Source organism: Coenobita brevimanus, chromosome 45 (assembly GCF_032717465.1).
Source record: "Coenobita brevimanus isolate Jiangsu-jjx chromosome 45, ASM3271746v2, whole genome shotgun sequence".
NCBI lineage: Eukaryota > Metazoa > Arthropoda > Malacostraca > Decapoda > Coenobitidae > Coenobita > Coenobita brevimanus.
This window is the reverse complement of record NC_136998.1, coordinates 29,734,851-29,752,950: the sequence shown is the minus strand read 5'-3', so window position 1 is coordinate 29,752,950 and position 18,100 is coordinate 29,734,851. Positions and strand designations below refer to the sequence as shown.

At 40.2% G+C, this 18,100-nt stretch overlaps 2 protein-coding genes across 2 annotated transcripts in view; both read left to right on the top strand.

Moving 5' to 3' along the window:
• The window catches only part of LOC145398477 (uncharacterized), a 32,876-nt gene extending 25,463 nt beyond the window's left edge, over positions 1–7,413 (top strand). The window contains exons 9-10 of the mRNA XM_080271354.1: positions 401–539; positions 7,240–7,413. Coding sequence (XP_080127480.1) covers positions 401–539; positions 7,240–7,413 — 313 coding nt within the window. The remainder of the gene's footprint in view (positions 1–400; positions 540–7,239) is intronic.
• A 5,229-nt stretch (positions 7,414–12,642) lies between these two features.
• Cap-G (Chromosome associated protein G) overlaps positions 12,643–18,100 on the top strand; it is a 32,155-nt gene continuing 26,697 nt past the window's right edge. Inside the window, exons 1-4 of the mRNA XM_080271353.1 lie at positions 12,643–12,735; positions 15,265–15,486; positions 16,152–16,380; positions 17,425–17,561. Coding sequence (XP_080127479.1) covers positions 12,643–12,735; positions 15,265–15,486; positions 16,152–16,380; positions 17,425–17,561 — 681 coding nt within the window. The remainder of the gene's footprint in view (positions 12,736–15,264; positions 15,487–16,151; positions 16,381–17,424; positions 17,562–18,100) is intronic.

Sequence of the window (18,100 nt, the reverse complement as noted above, 5' to 3'; positions counted from 1 at the left end):
TTGACTCCGAAGTCACCCTGGATTTAGCCCTACTGAGGCCAGGATTTCTGCACGTCAGATATTGCGAGGAAGGTACTTAGTACACCTCCCTTCGCTTACTGGCTTCTGGTCACGAAACTCATTGGTACAAACTTTAGAAAACTTTAATTATTTTTTTTTTATTAAGTCCCACACCGTCACTCGCGTAGTTAATAATTGGAAAAAAAATCCCAATCCGTCACCTCTGTGTGACGCTGGACTCTAATGGTTTGAGGGACTACGACAAAAACACCCAACTTTATTACATTCATTCATTCCATACCACTCTGTCTACTTGCATATGAATACATGTATTCCATAAACTTACTGTCTGATTCGCCAGTAACAAAATGCTGTATATTGCCTGATATTTGTCTTGCAGAAAGAGAAAAGATGAGGTGCTGCGTGATGCAGCGAGGATGGCGGAGGTGCTGGTGGAGGGAGGTGCTCAGGTGGATCAGCGGGGCAGTGGAGGCAACACACCTCTTCACGCTGCACTTGCTCTGCATCTGCCTTCCATGGTCAGTTCCCTGCAACTGCATTATCTTATTCATACTGCAGTATCTACTTGCTATGAATTTTCTTGAAGAGAAGTTTGCTTATTGGTTGAATGAACACATACAAGTAATCGATGATCATCGTTTTCAGCAGACCTCTAACTGATTGTAACAATAGCAGTTAATGATCTACATGCTTTTTCAGAATTTCTTATACATTAATTGTTAATTTCTACCATGCATAAAAAGTTCGGCCAAAATATCTAAAATCCGGCAGCCTATACTGGCAGTCGTATCATATATATTACTTTAGTCACCAAAGTTTATAAAGAAATCTGATAGAAAATAGAAGGGGAAGGTTTTCAAATCGTTGCAATTTGCAAAGCTTTAAGTTATGTAGATAATATCGTTCCAATTTGCAAAGCCTTAAGATATATAAATAATCTCGTCTACATTCTTTGAACGATCACCAGTAGTGTAGGTCCTACACATTTCTTATTCTTATATGATTATGAGAAATATAATGGACACGGAGGACACGAAGACGATTAATGAATGGACACAATAAGAAAAACTACTGAAGGAAGAACAAGTATGAAACATAAGACAAGGAAGCACGACTGTGGTGAGAATACGAGAATGCAAGTTTGGAAACGGAGGACCGTATAAACGGCAGCGAAAAAAAAAAAAAAACAACGATATAGCCTTGGAGGAAGCAGGGCGAGGGATGCCAATAGTGGTCGCGTAGGGAAAAGGACACACGCACAAAAAAAAACTCAGGAGGGGGATGAAGAACACAGAGATGAGAGTAGAAAGGGGAAACAGTGATGCGAGGAGAGGTGGGTAACATGCGTGAGAGCACAACAGCAGGGGAGGATCCAGTACTTATTAAATGGAGCGGGAAAGGAGGGGAGGGAGCAATATTTCTTTACCCATTATCATCATCATCATACTCATCATGCTCATCATCATCTTGACTTATTTTCCCACCTAGGGACGGGGTTCGGTAGGGTCCAGAAAGTAAGTGAAGAGAAAATACGTGGGACGAAGGGCTATTCAATAGCATGCACAGTCAAATGAACCGGACACTCATTCACTCACCATTCAGTCCCCAGGAATCCTTGATCTACCTCACAAACCTAACTCTTTTTACACACACACACACACACACACACACACACACACACACACACACACACACACACACACACACACACTGATGAAAAAGCTTTATCAGTCGGATCCAGTGCATATACAGAGGTACTGGATGACATAAGTTGCTAATTCCTTTCAATAAGTCTGTTTACTTATTTCAAGTTGTATACTAGCTTTACTCCTTCTGACGACATGAAAATGATATGACAGCTGAAAATAGAAAAATGTTATGGAATAGCTGAAAGTAGGGAAATATATGGCATAGCTGAAAATAGGAAAACAATGGTATAGCTAAAAAGAGGAAAATGACAGCTGAAGAGGGGAAAATAATGTGACAGCTAAATAAAGAGGGAATTCGGACTCCCAAGACCCACCCCCCACCTCTCTGGATCCACCATTTACGGATGAAAGTTGGTAGATACAGAGGAGGGGAAGGCAGAGACGAGGTAGAGAAGGAAAATAATGATGGGGCACAGAAATAGGAAAAAGAGACAGGGTAAAAGGAAAAAAGTAATGCAGCACAGAGCAGGAAACATTGCAGGTATTAATCAATTTGCATCTTAATTCCCGTGCCTCATTGCCAGAATAAGACGATGCCACGGCTCTGTGTCCTTCCCATGGAACTACTTCGTGACTAGCACCAAATTCTACTGTTAATCTCTCGTTACAGCTCGGTATTCAAGATGGAGAGAAGGTAATTTTAGGCCAAGTTAAAGTGGATGGAGAAATGTAAGCATTTTATGAAGGAAAGACCAGGAAAACAATAGTGAGAGGTGAGAAAGGGAAGTGATGGAGTAATGAAATGACAATAAATGATGTGAAGGATTGATTGGTGAGAGGTTGGCTATCCTTGTCTTTGACTCATATTATAATGATTACTTTGGTAATAAAGTACACTATACAAATGCCTTTCATACATATAAACATAACTGCAACATTCGGTATAACAGCCTCAGAAGGACTAATAGAGCTGGTGCTGTTTGTCTTCCTTTGTACTCCTTAAACGGAATGGTAGAGGAGGGGACATTATTGGCACTAAAAGAAAAAAATGATTTTTCTAGTGTGACAAATTGGACAAAGAAAGAAGTGGATTGCGTGATAATGATATTCTAATCAACAAACACAGTAGAAAAGAGCAAAAGGAGGTTACGTAACCGCCAGCGCCCGGAAGAGCTGCTCTCTGTCGCACAGGATGAGGTGCCGCTGCTCTCATTACCTGTAACCTAAGAGTATTTTTGTTACTGTATTTTTTTTGTTTATCTTTTAACTCGGTGTAATGTAATGCCATAGATATCCGGGTTACTAGGTTGGCAAGGGGACAGACTTAACCTCGTGAATAAGTAATACTGGAAGAAATGGATAAGGTGCCTGGATGATAAACTAGGTTAAATTATCATATTAAACTGGCCAATGGCTTGGTTGCGTGGTTGTGTAAATGTGTAGGTAATATGCAGTAGGTGTTTAGTCTACATAAGTGGCTCTAGTAGACACCGAGTGTGGTGTGGCGTGGTGGAAAAGGTCAGGCCATACGCAAGGCAGGGCGAGTAAACGACACTGCAGCTTTAACGTCGGCTGGCGAGGCCCAACCGCCTGGAGGCGTCCCGGCTCCCTTCATAACACCCCCTCCCCTACCTCCACCCGCCCCCCATCGACTCAGCCCCTCCCTTTCACGTAATAATGCAAGTCTCCATATACCCACTTCCCTCCTCTGACAGTTGTCAGCTCCCTAACCTCTCTTCATAGTATTGTGAGAAAATAGTTTTTTATCTGGTCAGTTCCATGGATGCTTTGGTTTTTGCAGTGAGGTGGTCAAATATGCAGGGATGGAAGGTGGGAGGGTTGCCATGTGCGGCGGGCTGAGAGGCGGCCAGACACGCACCTGCCCTACTTTCCCTCCAGACGCCCCGCACCGTGGCTGCGCGCTGGCTGGCCCTCCCTCCTCCCGCCTTTGTGTTGCTCGATCAATTTTCGCCTCTGCTCATGACTGGCGGCGGATGTGAAGTGCATGCGCGATACACCGCCGTCGCCGCCATGACGCAGTTATGTCGTAACACAGAGTTCAAGATCAAGTTCAAGACCACTTTAAGCTGCATGCTGCTTGGAGAGGGGAAGACCGTGCTTGGGAGAGGAGGGGGAGCGCGGGGTGGCGGCCAGAATGCAGGCAGGCAGGCAGGCAGGGAGCGGCTCTGGGAATGTGATAAAGAGAGGGAGGCGCTGTGGTGGCACGTGTGTTGCCACCATATATCCTAGCAACGAGTCTGCCGCAGCATTGTTATGTAACCACCACATTACGTCAAATTGCCTTCTACAGTATAATGAGATCTTGTTAGAAGTATACAGTATGAATTTGTATTTTACATAACATTGGTATATGACTGTAATCTACCTAGATGTCATCCAGTCATTTTTATCGCTACATAAGGAGTGACCAGTCTCTCGTCCTCGAGTGGCAAACCAGAAGTATCCGTCGAATGTAAGCTCTTATGGAACACATTCGGTTGGAGCACCTTGACCTACGAGATTACTTGGTTAAACAGTTACAGGCCATCGTGGTAAATCGTTTTCTGGGCCACTAGAAACTATTTGGCTTGTCACTCATCAAAGTCACTTGAAGGTAGCACTACATATGAGTGCTTGGTGTGCGCTGAGCCTATTTCATGACTGGCATAAGAGTATACAGTACAATTCTAAACGAAGGAAAAGTTTGTGGCAGAATTCAAATAACCATGCTTTTGATGTTGATGCGGGTATTGGTTGATGAGCAAGGATGATTTAGAGGCATGAAGAGCTTGATGTGGCTGATTTATTTGCTATGTGTCATGCATCCTGCTTATAATACACTGATATGAGCCAGGCAGGAAAACAATAAAGAAAGCACGTAGCCCATCTCGGTATCAAGATATATACACGTACTTGTTGATTCTGGTCAGTTTAAAAAGAATCCATTACATATATCCCAGTTCCTCTCTATAACGAAAATTGGAAAATTATAGTTAATACTACTGTAGGCAGGACAGTACAACACAGACTCCGACCCAGTGGTGGTTGACTCTTCCCCTCCAACAATTAGATTACTGGCGCGGATTACCTTATAATTTTTGTCGTCTCCAGAGAAGTAGATCCCTTGAATCCACTTATATATTTTCTACTCTTCTTGTTACATCTAGGTGATTTTATTCAGTTTAGGAGATCACTCGTCCTGGAAAAGTGTTACATAAATCCTTCCAGTATCGACATACTCTGCATACCTAACGTACAAAAGGCTATTTACCAACCATACCCAAGAATACATTGCTGAGGACGAGATATTAGGGAGCTTCCTTACCCCTTTACCACCAGGGGCTCTCCTAAGCTAAGTAAAATTCCCTGGTGTTAGTGAGAATAAACTACAATCACTTATTATCGTGGGAAAGTGGTTAATGGATGTTGGAAGATAATATATATATTTTTTAAGGTGGGCAGTGAGTTACAGAACAGTATTTTGGAAAAGAAACATAATGCAGTAATATAGCCTCTCCTCCGCCTCCTCCTCCTCCTCCTCCTCCTCATCATCATCATCATCATCATTATTATCATCATCGTAGTTCAGCTCCCCTCTTATAAAAGGGATGAGTGAGTATCTAAAAATAAGAGTGAGAAGCATCAACCAACACTGTATCAAAATAAATGCCATTCACAAGCATTCCCTCGTCACGCAAACCTTCTATACTCTCAGCTCCACTCACAGGCAAAACATCAGCACAGTAGGTATGTTTCAAAGTCATCATTTGAGTATGGGACAAAGCCATTCCATCGACTATCAAGCGTAGAATAGGGGTGCATCCATTCTCATCTGCATCTCTATAATAATCGATTCATTTCTATCCTTTGTCAGTACAGTTTCACTCTCTACTTCCACACTTTGTCACTTCTGTTCATTCATCGTCTCCTTGATCTCTCACTCCTTCACCTACCTTCAAACCCACTCTCATGTGCTCCCTTCACCACCCTATTCATACCCATTCTATCTTTGTGACCATGGAGGAGGAAAGAGTGAATAACATATACGTCACACGGTCTAAGGGGTTAAGGGATACACTGAGCCACTAATGTGTGCTGTAATTACAAGGAGGAAGTGTACGGGAGTGAGACGAATACAAGTTAAATCTGCGAGAGACGTAGGAACAAAAAGGGAGAGCACACGAAAAACAAGGTGAACAGATATGTCAAAGGATTTCAGAGACATTAATAACATAAGACAGTTGATATGAAGAGAATGAGAAAGCATGTGAGAGAGATAATAGGGGAGAGAATGGAGAAACAGTAGGCCTACTAGACTTTAATGAGGTGAAAACAGATCGAGTGATCGTTAAGGAAAAGTTTTTAAATCTAAATAACCGACTGGCAGTGATGAAAACTCTTCGTAGGGTCAGGTTTTCCATGATGAAGGAGGGTCAGAAGGTAAAGAGGGGATAGAGAAAGCAATACAGAAAATGAAGCGTGGGAAAGCGACAGAAATGTACAGGATTCCAAAAGAGTGCCCCAAGAAGAGGAGCGGAGATAATACTTCAGAATGATTAGTTGATCTTGCATGTACTTCAAAGGAGGTATGGCTGTATGAAGACTGGCAAGTGTGGTCAAGTGAATGCATTATGCCGCTGTATAACGGTAGGGAGGGACAAAATGTTATGCACACATTTTAGTTTTAAAGTATAAGCCTACTGAGCATATACCATGTAATGCGTGTGGAAGAGTGGTGATCGGAAGAGAAGTGCAACATACTCGTACAAAGCACAACAGTAGGGAGAAACACTGAGGTTATAGGTGCAGCAAATGTATGGAGCAAGGATTTGTTTATGTATGAAAAGCATTAAAAGAAAGGACGAGACAGGGCCGTATCCATGGGTCAGGGGCGATGGGGGGACTGCCCTTTACGTACTAGATACATTGCAGTACTACAAAACTTTCTCAAACTAAACTATGAAGAACGTATACAGATTTCAGATTCGAAATATTCTCCTTAGCTTTTCAAACGGCAAGTGTGTACCCAGTCCAGCAATGGGTGATTGGGTGATCCTAGGTCTAGACTCTAAAGGAGGTTTGGTGAGGGGATCGGTCGCTCACAGGGTCACCAAATTTACCTTTCAGTGAATTAGCGGTAAATTCGTCATTTCGAAAAATCAAAGCATTTTTTTTTTAATTCTCTTACTTTTGGCATACTTCTAGCACAGAGATAAGAAAGAAGTAAAATATTAAATTCTAGTTACTTCACCTCAAATTCCTTCCCCTCCTATCCACCTACCGCCTACCCTTTCTTTGAAGAAATCCTGGGAAGAAGCCTGTACGTGGTTTTCAAGGCGTGCTTAGACAGGAACTGAGAGGAGCGAAATGTGTCAGTGCCCCATAGTCTATGCGCCATAGGCACGGTGATATCATGACCAATGTCCATGCATTATGTGCCATTATGATATTGCAATGGCAGCTCAGGTGATGTATTATATGTTGTGTTGTTGACATGTGAAGTGGTATCTGTAAGTTTAAGTGCTGTGTAGAGTTGTGTTGTTGACACGTGGTGTGATGTGTGGTTTAGGCACGGTTGCTGATGACACTGGGAGGTGAAGCTCACGTGGCCAACGAGCGTGGCTACACACCCACACACCTGGCCCGCCTCACCGCACACTCACTTGACACACCCACACCCAGAGAAGAGGATCGCCCGCCTATGGGACAACTTGAAGCTCTTACTCACCTTTTGGACAACTAAAATGTTCCCTATAATAAATTGCTTAGTTAATTGCTTGTACTTTTAAGAATTCACATTTTTCGATCATGAAACTTAAAGCATTATACGATCAAAACAAATAGTATTGTATTCCAGCTCAACCCAAATGATTTTATTCAGCTAAGAGTGAGTCACAAGAGTCTGAGTGTGAAGTTACATCGAATGACTATAATTAGTTTGATGTTATTCATGAAAGCCTCCTCTGTGTCTTACATTTGTTGACTTAGAGGACCTGGATATATTCATGAGATGGAAGGCTATTTTCAGTGTCTTACCATTACCCACGTTAACAATATAGCATCCAAAATTTGTAGTAACCATCGTAAATTAAACCATCAAATCCTTAGTCGCTGTTTGTTTACCCTTATAGTTTTAATCTGATTTGGATCAAACTTGGGGGAATAGATAGGGTTCATCCATTGGCCTGTTGCTGATGCTTTTTTTTTTTTTTTTTTTTTTGTAGGTCAATAACGGTAAAGGTTACATGGGAAGGCCAACTAAAACAGTTTTTACCCGATGTAGACCAAACTTTGTGGAAAGGTTCAGGTTATAGCAAGGAAAAGAGATTTGAGTTTGAGAACAGTCAGAGGTCACAGTGAAAGGTCAAAGGTCAGATTTCCTGGGCAGTCAACTCAAACAGTTATGATCTGAGATTAACCAAAGCTGGTGGAAGAGTTAAAGGTTAGGCAAGAAAGAAGTAATTAAATTTTAAGAGTAATCGGTCGAGGGTCAAGGCCACAGGACAAAGCCATATCTATGACTCCTAGACAAGTTGGTCGGGACTGGTGTTGTACTGTCTGGATGCCCCATCTTGTTTATAATATTTTCATATCTTATTGTCCTAGCTTTGTCTGAATTTATTGTGAAGTCTATAACCCACCTTTGATTAACAATCTCATTATTCAAATTGAATTTCTTCCTTAATGGCGTTGTATATGACATCGTGTTGATTTTAGAGACAACAGCAGATTCACAGTAACCTCGAGTTGGAGAGTCTACATGGAAAGATTTTAATCAGCCTTCATCATGAAAACTCCACCGTACGTAAAGAATTTAACTCGTGCTACTCTCAGCTATGGGTCGTTTTCTGAGTGGCAGTGGAGGCTTCATAGCAAATTACACGTTAGAATTGTCTTCTGTGTGTGTGTGTGTGTGTGTGTGTGTGTGTGTGTTTTAATACAGTTATCTTTTTAATGTTGATGTATTCTGCATTAGTAACATACAAGAGGATTTTGAGCTGTAACTGACAATAAATCGCTATGGCAGGAGTATTGCGAAAAATCCACAGTCAGTTAGAATACAACCCTATGACTCATGGATCGAAAACTAAGAAACCCACAATCAGGAGAATATCAAATAAAGAGTGCATGAAGATCAGTGGGGGGGGGGGTATTGGGAATAACAATGAGAAACTGGAAGAAAGCAACGTGAGCAAAGGAATAGACTAAAGTGAGGGGTATTACAGAAGTGATTAAAGAACAATTACCAAAGTACTAGATAGATGTGGGACCATATGAAGGTTTCGCATATACCCTTTCACTCTAAGCTGGCCTGACATTGCCATCTCTTCACCTTGAATACTGAGTTGTAATAAGAGATTAACACAAAAATATGGTGATAGTGGTGAAGAAGTGCTATGGAAAGGATGCAGAGCTACAGAATTGTCTTATTCTGCCACTGAGCTACGTATAATAAGTTTCAAAAGGGCAATTATCTAGGCCAGGTTATGTTAAAAGGAATATAGTAAAACACCTTGCATGTGAAAATCCTTAAGAGGCTACAGTAAATCACCACATGGCTATGGCTAGAATGAAGCACCGTGCGAGTAAAACTTCTTCAGAAGCTATAGCAAATTAATCAAGTTTCGTCAGTGCAAAGCACCTTGCGTATGAAAAGCCATAGAATGTGACTGACCGACCGGCGATACTCAAGCATCTAAAAAGGAAATAGGTGAGGCATGTAGTTAGAAGTAAAGATAACAGGTAGCTAAATTAGAAGACTTACTGACTAGACTCCAAGAAACTGTAAGCATAACAAGATTAGATCAAATACCAGGTGGAGATTTGATAAGTATAAGATAAGATCAGATAAGTAAGAGTACGAGTGTACAGGAATAATATGACTGACGTTGGCATAGTCCCATGAGTCACGGAGAAGGTTGGGAGAGGACGCAGATGAATGATGATGATGATAGACTTAACCTTTAAAAAGTATGATGTTTAGGGTGGCACTCCAAGGTGTGTGTGCGATGAGGAAGGAGGGTGCTACCTTCACCTATTCCTTGGCTGGGGACAAAATAAAAGCTGAAATATGGACAAAGTATGTCTTAGACTTTTTTCTTTTATTAGCAACATAGCAACATTTACGTTTGGAGAAGGATATTGTACTAAATGTGTGTGAGGGAATATAAGTCTAGAAAGGCAGGTACCATGGGGAGTATTTTAATAACTGTAATCACATATACGAACTGCATCTATTGACGGTTTTGGAAGTGGTTTCATCCCCAGAAGCCTTCCTTAAATACGCCCCACTCTCCTTCAGTCAAAGCCTATGTGTTTTCATTTAATGTTATGTTATTGGTGATTCAAATTAATTTCCTTGTTTTTGTTATTAGGTGTCAAAATCTGTTGTCGAGCCTATTGCTATATGCGTGCGTGCGCACGTGTGTGTGTGTGTGTGTGTGTGTGTGTGTGTGTGTGTGTGTGTGTGTGTGTGTGTAGGCTACTATTTTTTATGAAAATATTTTACTGTATCTTGACTGGAATCGAACCTGTGTGACTTTGCTGGCTACGTCAACCATGTTTAATAATACCTTATTTACAGGCAAGCTTTCCTCGCTGGGATATAAAAGTTTTGGAAAGATTCACTTGGTAGTGTGGTCCATAACATCGATCAGACAGTGAGATCCCTCGTTGTGTTGGTCTGGCCTGCGGGGTTATGGGTTCACTCTCAGCTCTCACCATCCTCATATAGACTGTATGGAGCAGTTAAAGGAAACCACTATACGTGATTTGGGGGAAATGCAGGGGCGTCCGCAGGATTTTTTTGTAAAGGGGGGCAAAATAAATTTTATATATATATATATATATATATATATATATATATATATATATATATATATATATATATACTGTTATGATCTATCAAAATACTGTACACACACTCCAAATAGGCATAGGCCTATACTTACATGAGTTACATGACTTACATCAAATTCAGAGTGACAGAATGCATGAATCGACTCAAATCACTCAATCATCCTTGAACAAGAACTGAAGCTGTCGAATTCCAAGGGGGGGCAACTGCCCCCCGTTGCCCACCCCTCCGGAAGCCTATGGGGAAATGGCAAAGAAGGAAAGAAGTGAGCCTGATGTGACAGAATATAATAATGAGCATTACATAAATGAAGCAAATTCCTAGGAGAAAGTCACTGAGATGGGTACGATCCACTGGGCAATGTTGGAAAGGCAATCTCTGGGGCGAGCGTGACTTTGGCCGCCATATTGAATCACCACACTCTACACCACCTGACACTGATCTTAGCCTCTGTTTCGCTTTTGCTTCCATAAGTTGCTCAGTGGGCCATGACTATATTTTAGCTGCGCAATGGGCCATGACACTATATTTTAGCTGCGCAATTGGCCATGGCACTATATTTTCTGGATTCATAGGCTGATTTCAAAAGGCGCGGGTGTCAGGTGCGGTGCATAAACATCATTAGCGCCGCCTTGGACCCCTGGCGGTGGGCACACAAACTACGCGGTGCTACCCAGTGACGAGCAAGGACATCCTTGGTGGCGAGTCTCTTCATAGGGTACGAAACTACGATTGTTGTTGTATTAGTAAATTTGGAGTCCAGTATAAAAAAAATAGTAAAAAAATTAAAATTAATGCATCTTCATTTCTTGCAGGAGATTTTATGAATGCTTAAGATTATGAAAAGAACCATACAGATACGCTGCCTCTGCGTCCTTGTACTCAAATGTAAATAAACGTTGGCGGGAAGCGTTTTTGCGACAAACCTTTTAGAGGTATTTATAGGTGTAACTGATAGCAAGTTAAAATAGAATTAAAGTGAATATATTACACAGATATCAGTGCTACATGTGGGGACAGAACATTGGTTGATGATTTTCCGTGATCCATCTTGTGAGGATGTGCACTGGGTGAAGCTGTTGTAAGATGATCGTAAACCAAACACGACTTTTTTCTTTTTTAATGGCTGTGGTTACCTGTCATAACCAGATGTAACTGCTGTCTCCTTTGGGAAAAAATTATATTCACAATAGCAGCATCCTGACAGTTCCACAAGGAAGTGCTTTTATTGGGATAATCGAGATAGACTACTACTGGTAGGGAAATAGGTATCAGTAGGCTTCATACTGGTTATATTTGTGCACTTTCGCATTAAGGTTCACAAGTCGTCTGTATAACATCCTTGCACAGGTATATAGCTTAACAATCTGCATTCTTATTGTCAGTTTCCATAGTACCAGTGGTACCCTTGTTTATTACTGTATCTTGGCTACACCCAGCTAACAGCAGACAAATTAAGTCACCATTTAGTTATAGTTTTAGGCAATTTTTCTTCTCTACACACCTCACAAATGCACCTACTGATTCTTTACTAAATGGGTGCAGCCTTATTCAGCTGAATAAGTGGTTCTGGCAATGGTGGTGGTGGCAGTTGAGTAATTTTTTCACACTGAATTTTGGCTTTATGATTGCAAGATAAATCTTGTCTAGATTAATTTCAGACTTCACCACAGACTGACCCAGTCACTTACCGGGGTAATTCATTCAAATGATTTATCACTCTGTTACAGAAAGAGTTCTTCCTCTTGTCTAGTCTTGACATTTCCATGAAGATTTTTGTATTGAAGATTTTCCATGCAGCCTCATACTGTACTGTACCTCTTATTGGACTGAAATGGGGAAAGATTGTGCATGGGACAACCTTTCTCCTCTTGTTCCTCTCCCGGGTAGAATAAATGGCCATTTCTCAGAGAGCTTTCAGTTCTTTGTGAATGTGGGAAGGAGGTTAGGATAATGATGATGAATACTTTCTTTTCTATTTTACTTGTAAGACCGTGATTTTCATTTGCATTACCGTGGTATGTTGTGTTCACTGCTGTATTGTGTATTACAGATACAGTATTAATGTCTCTCTTTTAATGTGAAATGTGTTTGTTTCTTTTCCAGGGTGACATCATGACCAGCCTTAAACATATCTTCTCGGAATGTCAACGATCAACTGCTTTACATCCAAAGCTGTCGAAAAACTTGATTAAAACTTATAGAGAGGTAATTAAGATTATTCAGTATGCGGAGTTTTACATATAAAACAGTTTGATTTTGCCTTAAGTTGTTAGTTGGTAACCTAGAATGGCTGTTTCTGTTTTCCTTGATAGTTTTGGGGGAAATTTACCACTCCAAGGCTGTAGACATTGTGGCTCATGAATTACCAGAAAAAAACAGGAAACATTGGCCCTTATTTTCACAGATGTATTTAATTTTTCCATTTGCATCAGTTTGTAGTGTGAAACATTCCAGAAAATCTATAGAATTATTGGTATTCCTAATTGTTTGCACTCTTGTTGCTCATCAATTTCTGTTCCAAGCATTACTACTGTAAACTATTGGTAGTTCTTAAGATGGTTTTTATAGGATAACTTTGCATGTACCAAATGTTACTGGTAATGAAGGACACCTAGCATACTATGATCATGTAACCCATGCTTAAAAGTCAGGCTACATTTTAAAAAAGCTGATTGGATAACTGATCAGTTGAATTCAGTTTTGCATTTAGGGGTTGAATTGATTGTACAAGTGAAAACGAAGATCATTGATTGAAAAATGGTGCTCTGTAAGGGACTGTAGTGATTGTGTGTCAGGAAGAAGGTTAATTTCATATAGATTCCATTAGTGAATGATCAGTTAACAATCATCTGTAAAATGAGGGTTGTTTTTGCTTAATCCCAGTCTATGAGTAGACCTGTCAACTATAGGTAAGCAGCTGCCTCTGTAAGGAACCAGCACCCCCTTTTACAAGACAATGCCATACCTGGGTTGTGTCAATGTCCCTCCCACAGTGAGGTGCAAGAAAGTGTGCAGGGGTTTGGCTCCTAGGTGAACATTGCAGCTGTTTCACTTGGGGTGCACAGCACCACCATGTGTAGGTTCCTTATCATTGCCATTAGGTATATACTGTATTACAGTACGGTATAGATGATGGGGTTCAGTTAAGGCACTTTATCATTAGAGCAGAGTCCAGTGACTTTCAGGATGAGCACTGTAGCCTTGAAGAATTGGTATTGGTATGCAGATATATGAGATGCAATTTTTAATGTTATCTTAATTATTCTTGTACCTAATCTTCATGATGTGTGCTTTTGAAATAGAGTTTCTGATTTGTAATCAAACTCCAGCATCATTGTCATAGGTATGTCTGGATAGTGGTGACCAAGAAATAGTCATTTACATCCACCATAGTTAATGCTTGACTAACATTGAAATAACATCAAAACCTGGCTGATTGAACTTCACTTGAGTTGCTGGTTCTGTCTTGGTTTGTCAGAGACATAGGTGCTGACAGCACCAAATGACCAAGTAATTGTCATTTACATCCACCATAGTTAATGCTTGACTAACATGGGAATAACATCAAAGCCTGGCTGATTGAATTTTATTTGAGTTGGTGGTTCTGTGTCCTGGATTGTCACAGGCATAGGTGTTGGGGAAGTCCCCTGACTTGGCTTTAGGGGACATCCTGTGATGCTGTTTGAACTAAGAACAAATAATTTTCTTTGTTAGAGAGAAATCCTAGCAGTCAGAGTACAAACGCTATCAGTTTATGCCATTTCATTACACTTATCCCTTTGATTACTCTGGATGCACTTAAGTACAGTACTATATTTAATTAACACTAAGCAGTATTGCTGTATTTAGTGATGGATTTTTTTTTTTTTTCAATGAGAAAAAGTAAATTCACCTAGTAAATTTACCAGATTGATATTCCTCCTTGAGGGTCAGAGCCGCTTTGTGAAGGGTTATTACAACTATACAGGCCATGTCTCATACTTGTCTGTATGTTATTAATAGTTTTAGATAAGAAAAAGTTAGAGTACCGTAAACAGAGTGGTACCGGATGATAAACTATTTGATATACAATACACCCTCGATATAGTGAAGATAATTGGTATCAGACCCTTGACGTTAAGCCTGATAGTTTGTTAAAGCTGACCACCATGCTGTTTGGTAATTTCCCAGGCATTATGGCTTTTACTGAACAAAAATCGTTAAATATGGAGCATTGTTTGGCTGTATGTCCGCACACAATAACATACAGCTAAGTATCAGTAAATGCTCTTCTTGCTAATTTATGTGTTTATTCTTACATTTCAGGAAGTATGGATAAATCTATGTTCGTTCGTCACACCACGCTGGTTGATGTTTAACCATTCTTTTACCTAGCAAAATTCGTTAAATGAACATGACGTTCGGCCAGCTCAAGGTGGCTGTTAAAACCGAAATTTGTTAAATGAGGGTTCAGTATATTGAGGGTGTACTGTGTTAGATAAAATTAATTTTGATTATGATCATTACTTCTTCTTGGATAATTGATTAAAATCACTAATTTAATTGTGTAATCCCTTCAGTTGAGAGAAATTCTGATAGTCATATGGTTAAATATTTGTTACTGTTTGCTCTTTCTTATATGTATATGCTGAGCTTCACAGTTAGTATGCTGTCCTTGTGTTGGTCATTGAGAGTTCATTGTAAGAGCAGTACTTTACTTAATATGATAGTGATGCTCTTGATATTCTTTTTCAGAGTGACTTCAATGAGTTCTTTGGAGAGTTTACCAACCTGCTGCGGAAGTCGCTGATCTATGGAGATAAGCAGCCTAGTGTTGATAGAACTCTTAATTTTGTAGGAAAATTTGCAACTTCAAAAAAATATGAGCAAGGAAACAAAGATGGTGATGAAGAGGATGAAGATGATGTTGAGGAAGCTGATCCATTCTTAGTGAAACTTATCCAGTTCCTCTTGAATGTAAGGCTTTTTAATGTTAAAAAATGTGAGAACTTATTCTGTTTTTGTCTGTGACTTATAGTACAGCAAATGTCTTTATGATGTACAGCATATTTTCTAGGGCTTTTTGCTTTGCCATTGATTTCACATGCTAGACCTGACACATTTCATAAGCTTCATATTGATCCACTTTACCCTCTCATCTTCATCTCACACAGTACCATCACACTATATAATTATTATTAGATGCATTAACTACCCCAACTGTTATATTTCTCTTTCATGCCTTTAAAATTTCATGAAGGCCTACAGGCCTACATAATTATACTGGACTCTGGGCAGGACTCTGATCAAGGACCTTCAGAATTGATTTTGAATACAGTAGTTTTTTAGAGAGTAAGGGGGGTTCTCAGTTCACACCACCCCCTCCCTTTTAACTACCTCACGATTCAGGAAGTATGTTGGCATAATGCTTTCTCCACCAAACCCACAAATACTAGAGGGAAAGAAGTAAGGAGTCTTTATGCAATTTGTGTGGTAATCATGGCTTAAATTTGATATTGTGTATGTATGGTTAAAGACTCTAATCCTGTAGCTACACGATGCTGTCATTCTCCTGGTAATAGCTCCCAGGCTGATGATAGCCATCCACATTCTGAATTACTGGAACATTGCATATTTCACAGAATCATGAGGCAAACAACCAGGGTGTGCGATTACGTGTGTGCCAGCTGATCAATATCCTACTGAGCCACATGGGAGAAGAGGCAGTGATTGATGATGAGCTCTACAACAGCATCTATGACACTATGCTGCATCGCCTTCAGGACAAGATACCATCTGTCCGGGTCCAGGCAGTTATGGCTGTTGCGCGTCTTCAGGATCCACACAACAAGGAGTGTCCTGTCATCAAGGGTAATCCACTCTTGTTGTTAGTCTAATAATTACTGTTGGAGAATTTTATTTATTTATTTATTTATTTTTTTTTTCATGAAACACCTGTGGATATTTCACAAGGTCTACAAGAAAGCTGACCTAAGTTGATCACATGACATATTTTTCTGTATTCTTGCAGTAAAATGTGTGATATGAAATTTTGTCACCTCTAAACTGAGCCATATACTTTACTATTACTTATTTATGTAGATAGTTTTCGCATGATATAGAGTTGCTGCTTTCTTCAGGGTTTTATCAGACATCGCATGACTAGGGAGTGCATGTGTTTTCTGGTTGCATGTATCCCCTTCGTACTTTCTCCAGCATATTCAATATCTTGATGTTGTTTTGAAATAGTTATTTTTTTCTGTGGCTTTTAAAAGTCCCCTTAGTGAAACAAAATTACCCAGCATGAGCTGGTACTAAGTACCCAAGCTTATCATTAGTAATCAAGGGAAAATGATGTACATGGTTTTCAGTTTGAAGCAGCAAAGGGTATATAAGACCACAGGCACATTTGCTGTAACTGGTGTTTGCAGAGATACCTAAGAATTGACTGAATACTCCATAGCTTCGCTTTTGTCTCCAGAAAAGCAGAATGGTTGATAACAAGAGGAAACCCCCAGTATCCGGATGATCTTACGCATTTTTTTTTTTTTTTTTTTTTAATACAATGTAATGTTGAATCCAAAAAAAAAAATGCATATGAGCCTCTAATATGGTTCCTCCATAAAGGAAAAATTAGTTCTTGGCTTTCCATAATCCCCATTATTTGTTTGTGTGTGTGTGTGTATGTGTGTGTGTGTGTGTGTGTGTGTGTGTGTGTGTGTGTGTGTGTGTGTGTGAGAGAGAGAGAGAGAGAAGGTGTGTAACATTACAGTTCATCAGTTCCTTATGTTATTCAAACAGCATTACATTGCAGTAATATTACATGTGATACAGTATCACGTAGGTAAAGTAATTCTATTATTATTACTCTGTGATGAACTTCGGTATTGCATGTAATAACAGTTTGATTTTCAGCATATCGATACCATTTATCAATGGACCCAAACCCTGATGTACGTCGTACAGTGCTGTCCAACATAGCCATCACCTACCAGACACTTCCAGATATCCTTGAACGCACCAGAGATGTTCGTGACGTTGTTAGGCGCCAGGTCAGTACATACAGAATAGTGACCCTTGTCCTTCCATCATCCAGTCCCATGTTGCCCCATGAGGAGCGTAGGAGCCTGGGGCTAGGCAAGTCAGTCCTGACATTTTAGATGAGAGTGACCAGCCTCACTCATCCCTGAGAAGACATTATGTGAGCAGTAAACCCCAACTACCTCTTGGATATAAACCTACACAGGCTCAATCTGACTGGAGCACCTTAATTACCCACTAAACCACATGGTGCCATAATTTGGATATATGGTTACCACCTAGCATAGTAAATGGTTTTCTGGGGTACAGGAAACCGTTTGGCTTGTCACTCAATCTAGAGTCACTCATAGGCAGAAGGGAGAGGAAAGAAAGACAGAAGAGGGAGTGTAAGGCAGAAGGAAGAGGAAAGAAAGAAAGACAGAAGAGGAAGGAAAGGAGGAAAGAGCAGACACCCAAAGCAGCACTACATCAAGTAAATTTTATATGGTTCTGTTTATGTCACTCCCTTCAGTGATATGAAATTTTCAGTCTATTCTCCATACCCTAACAA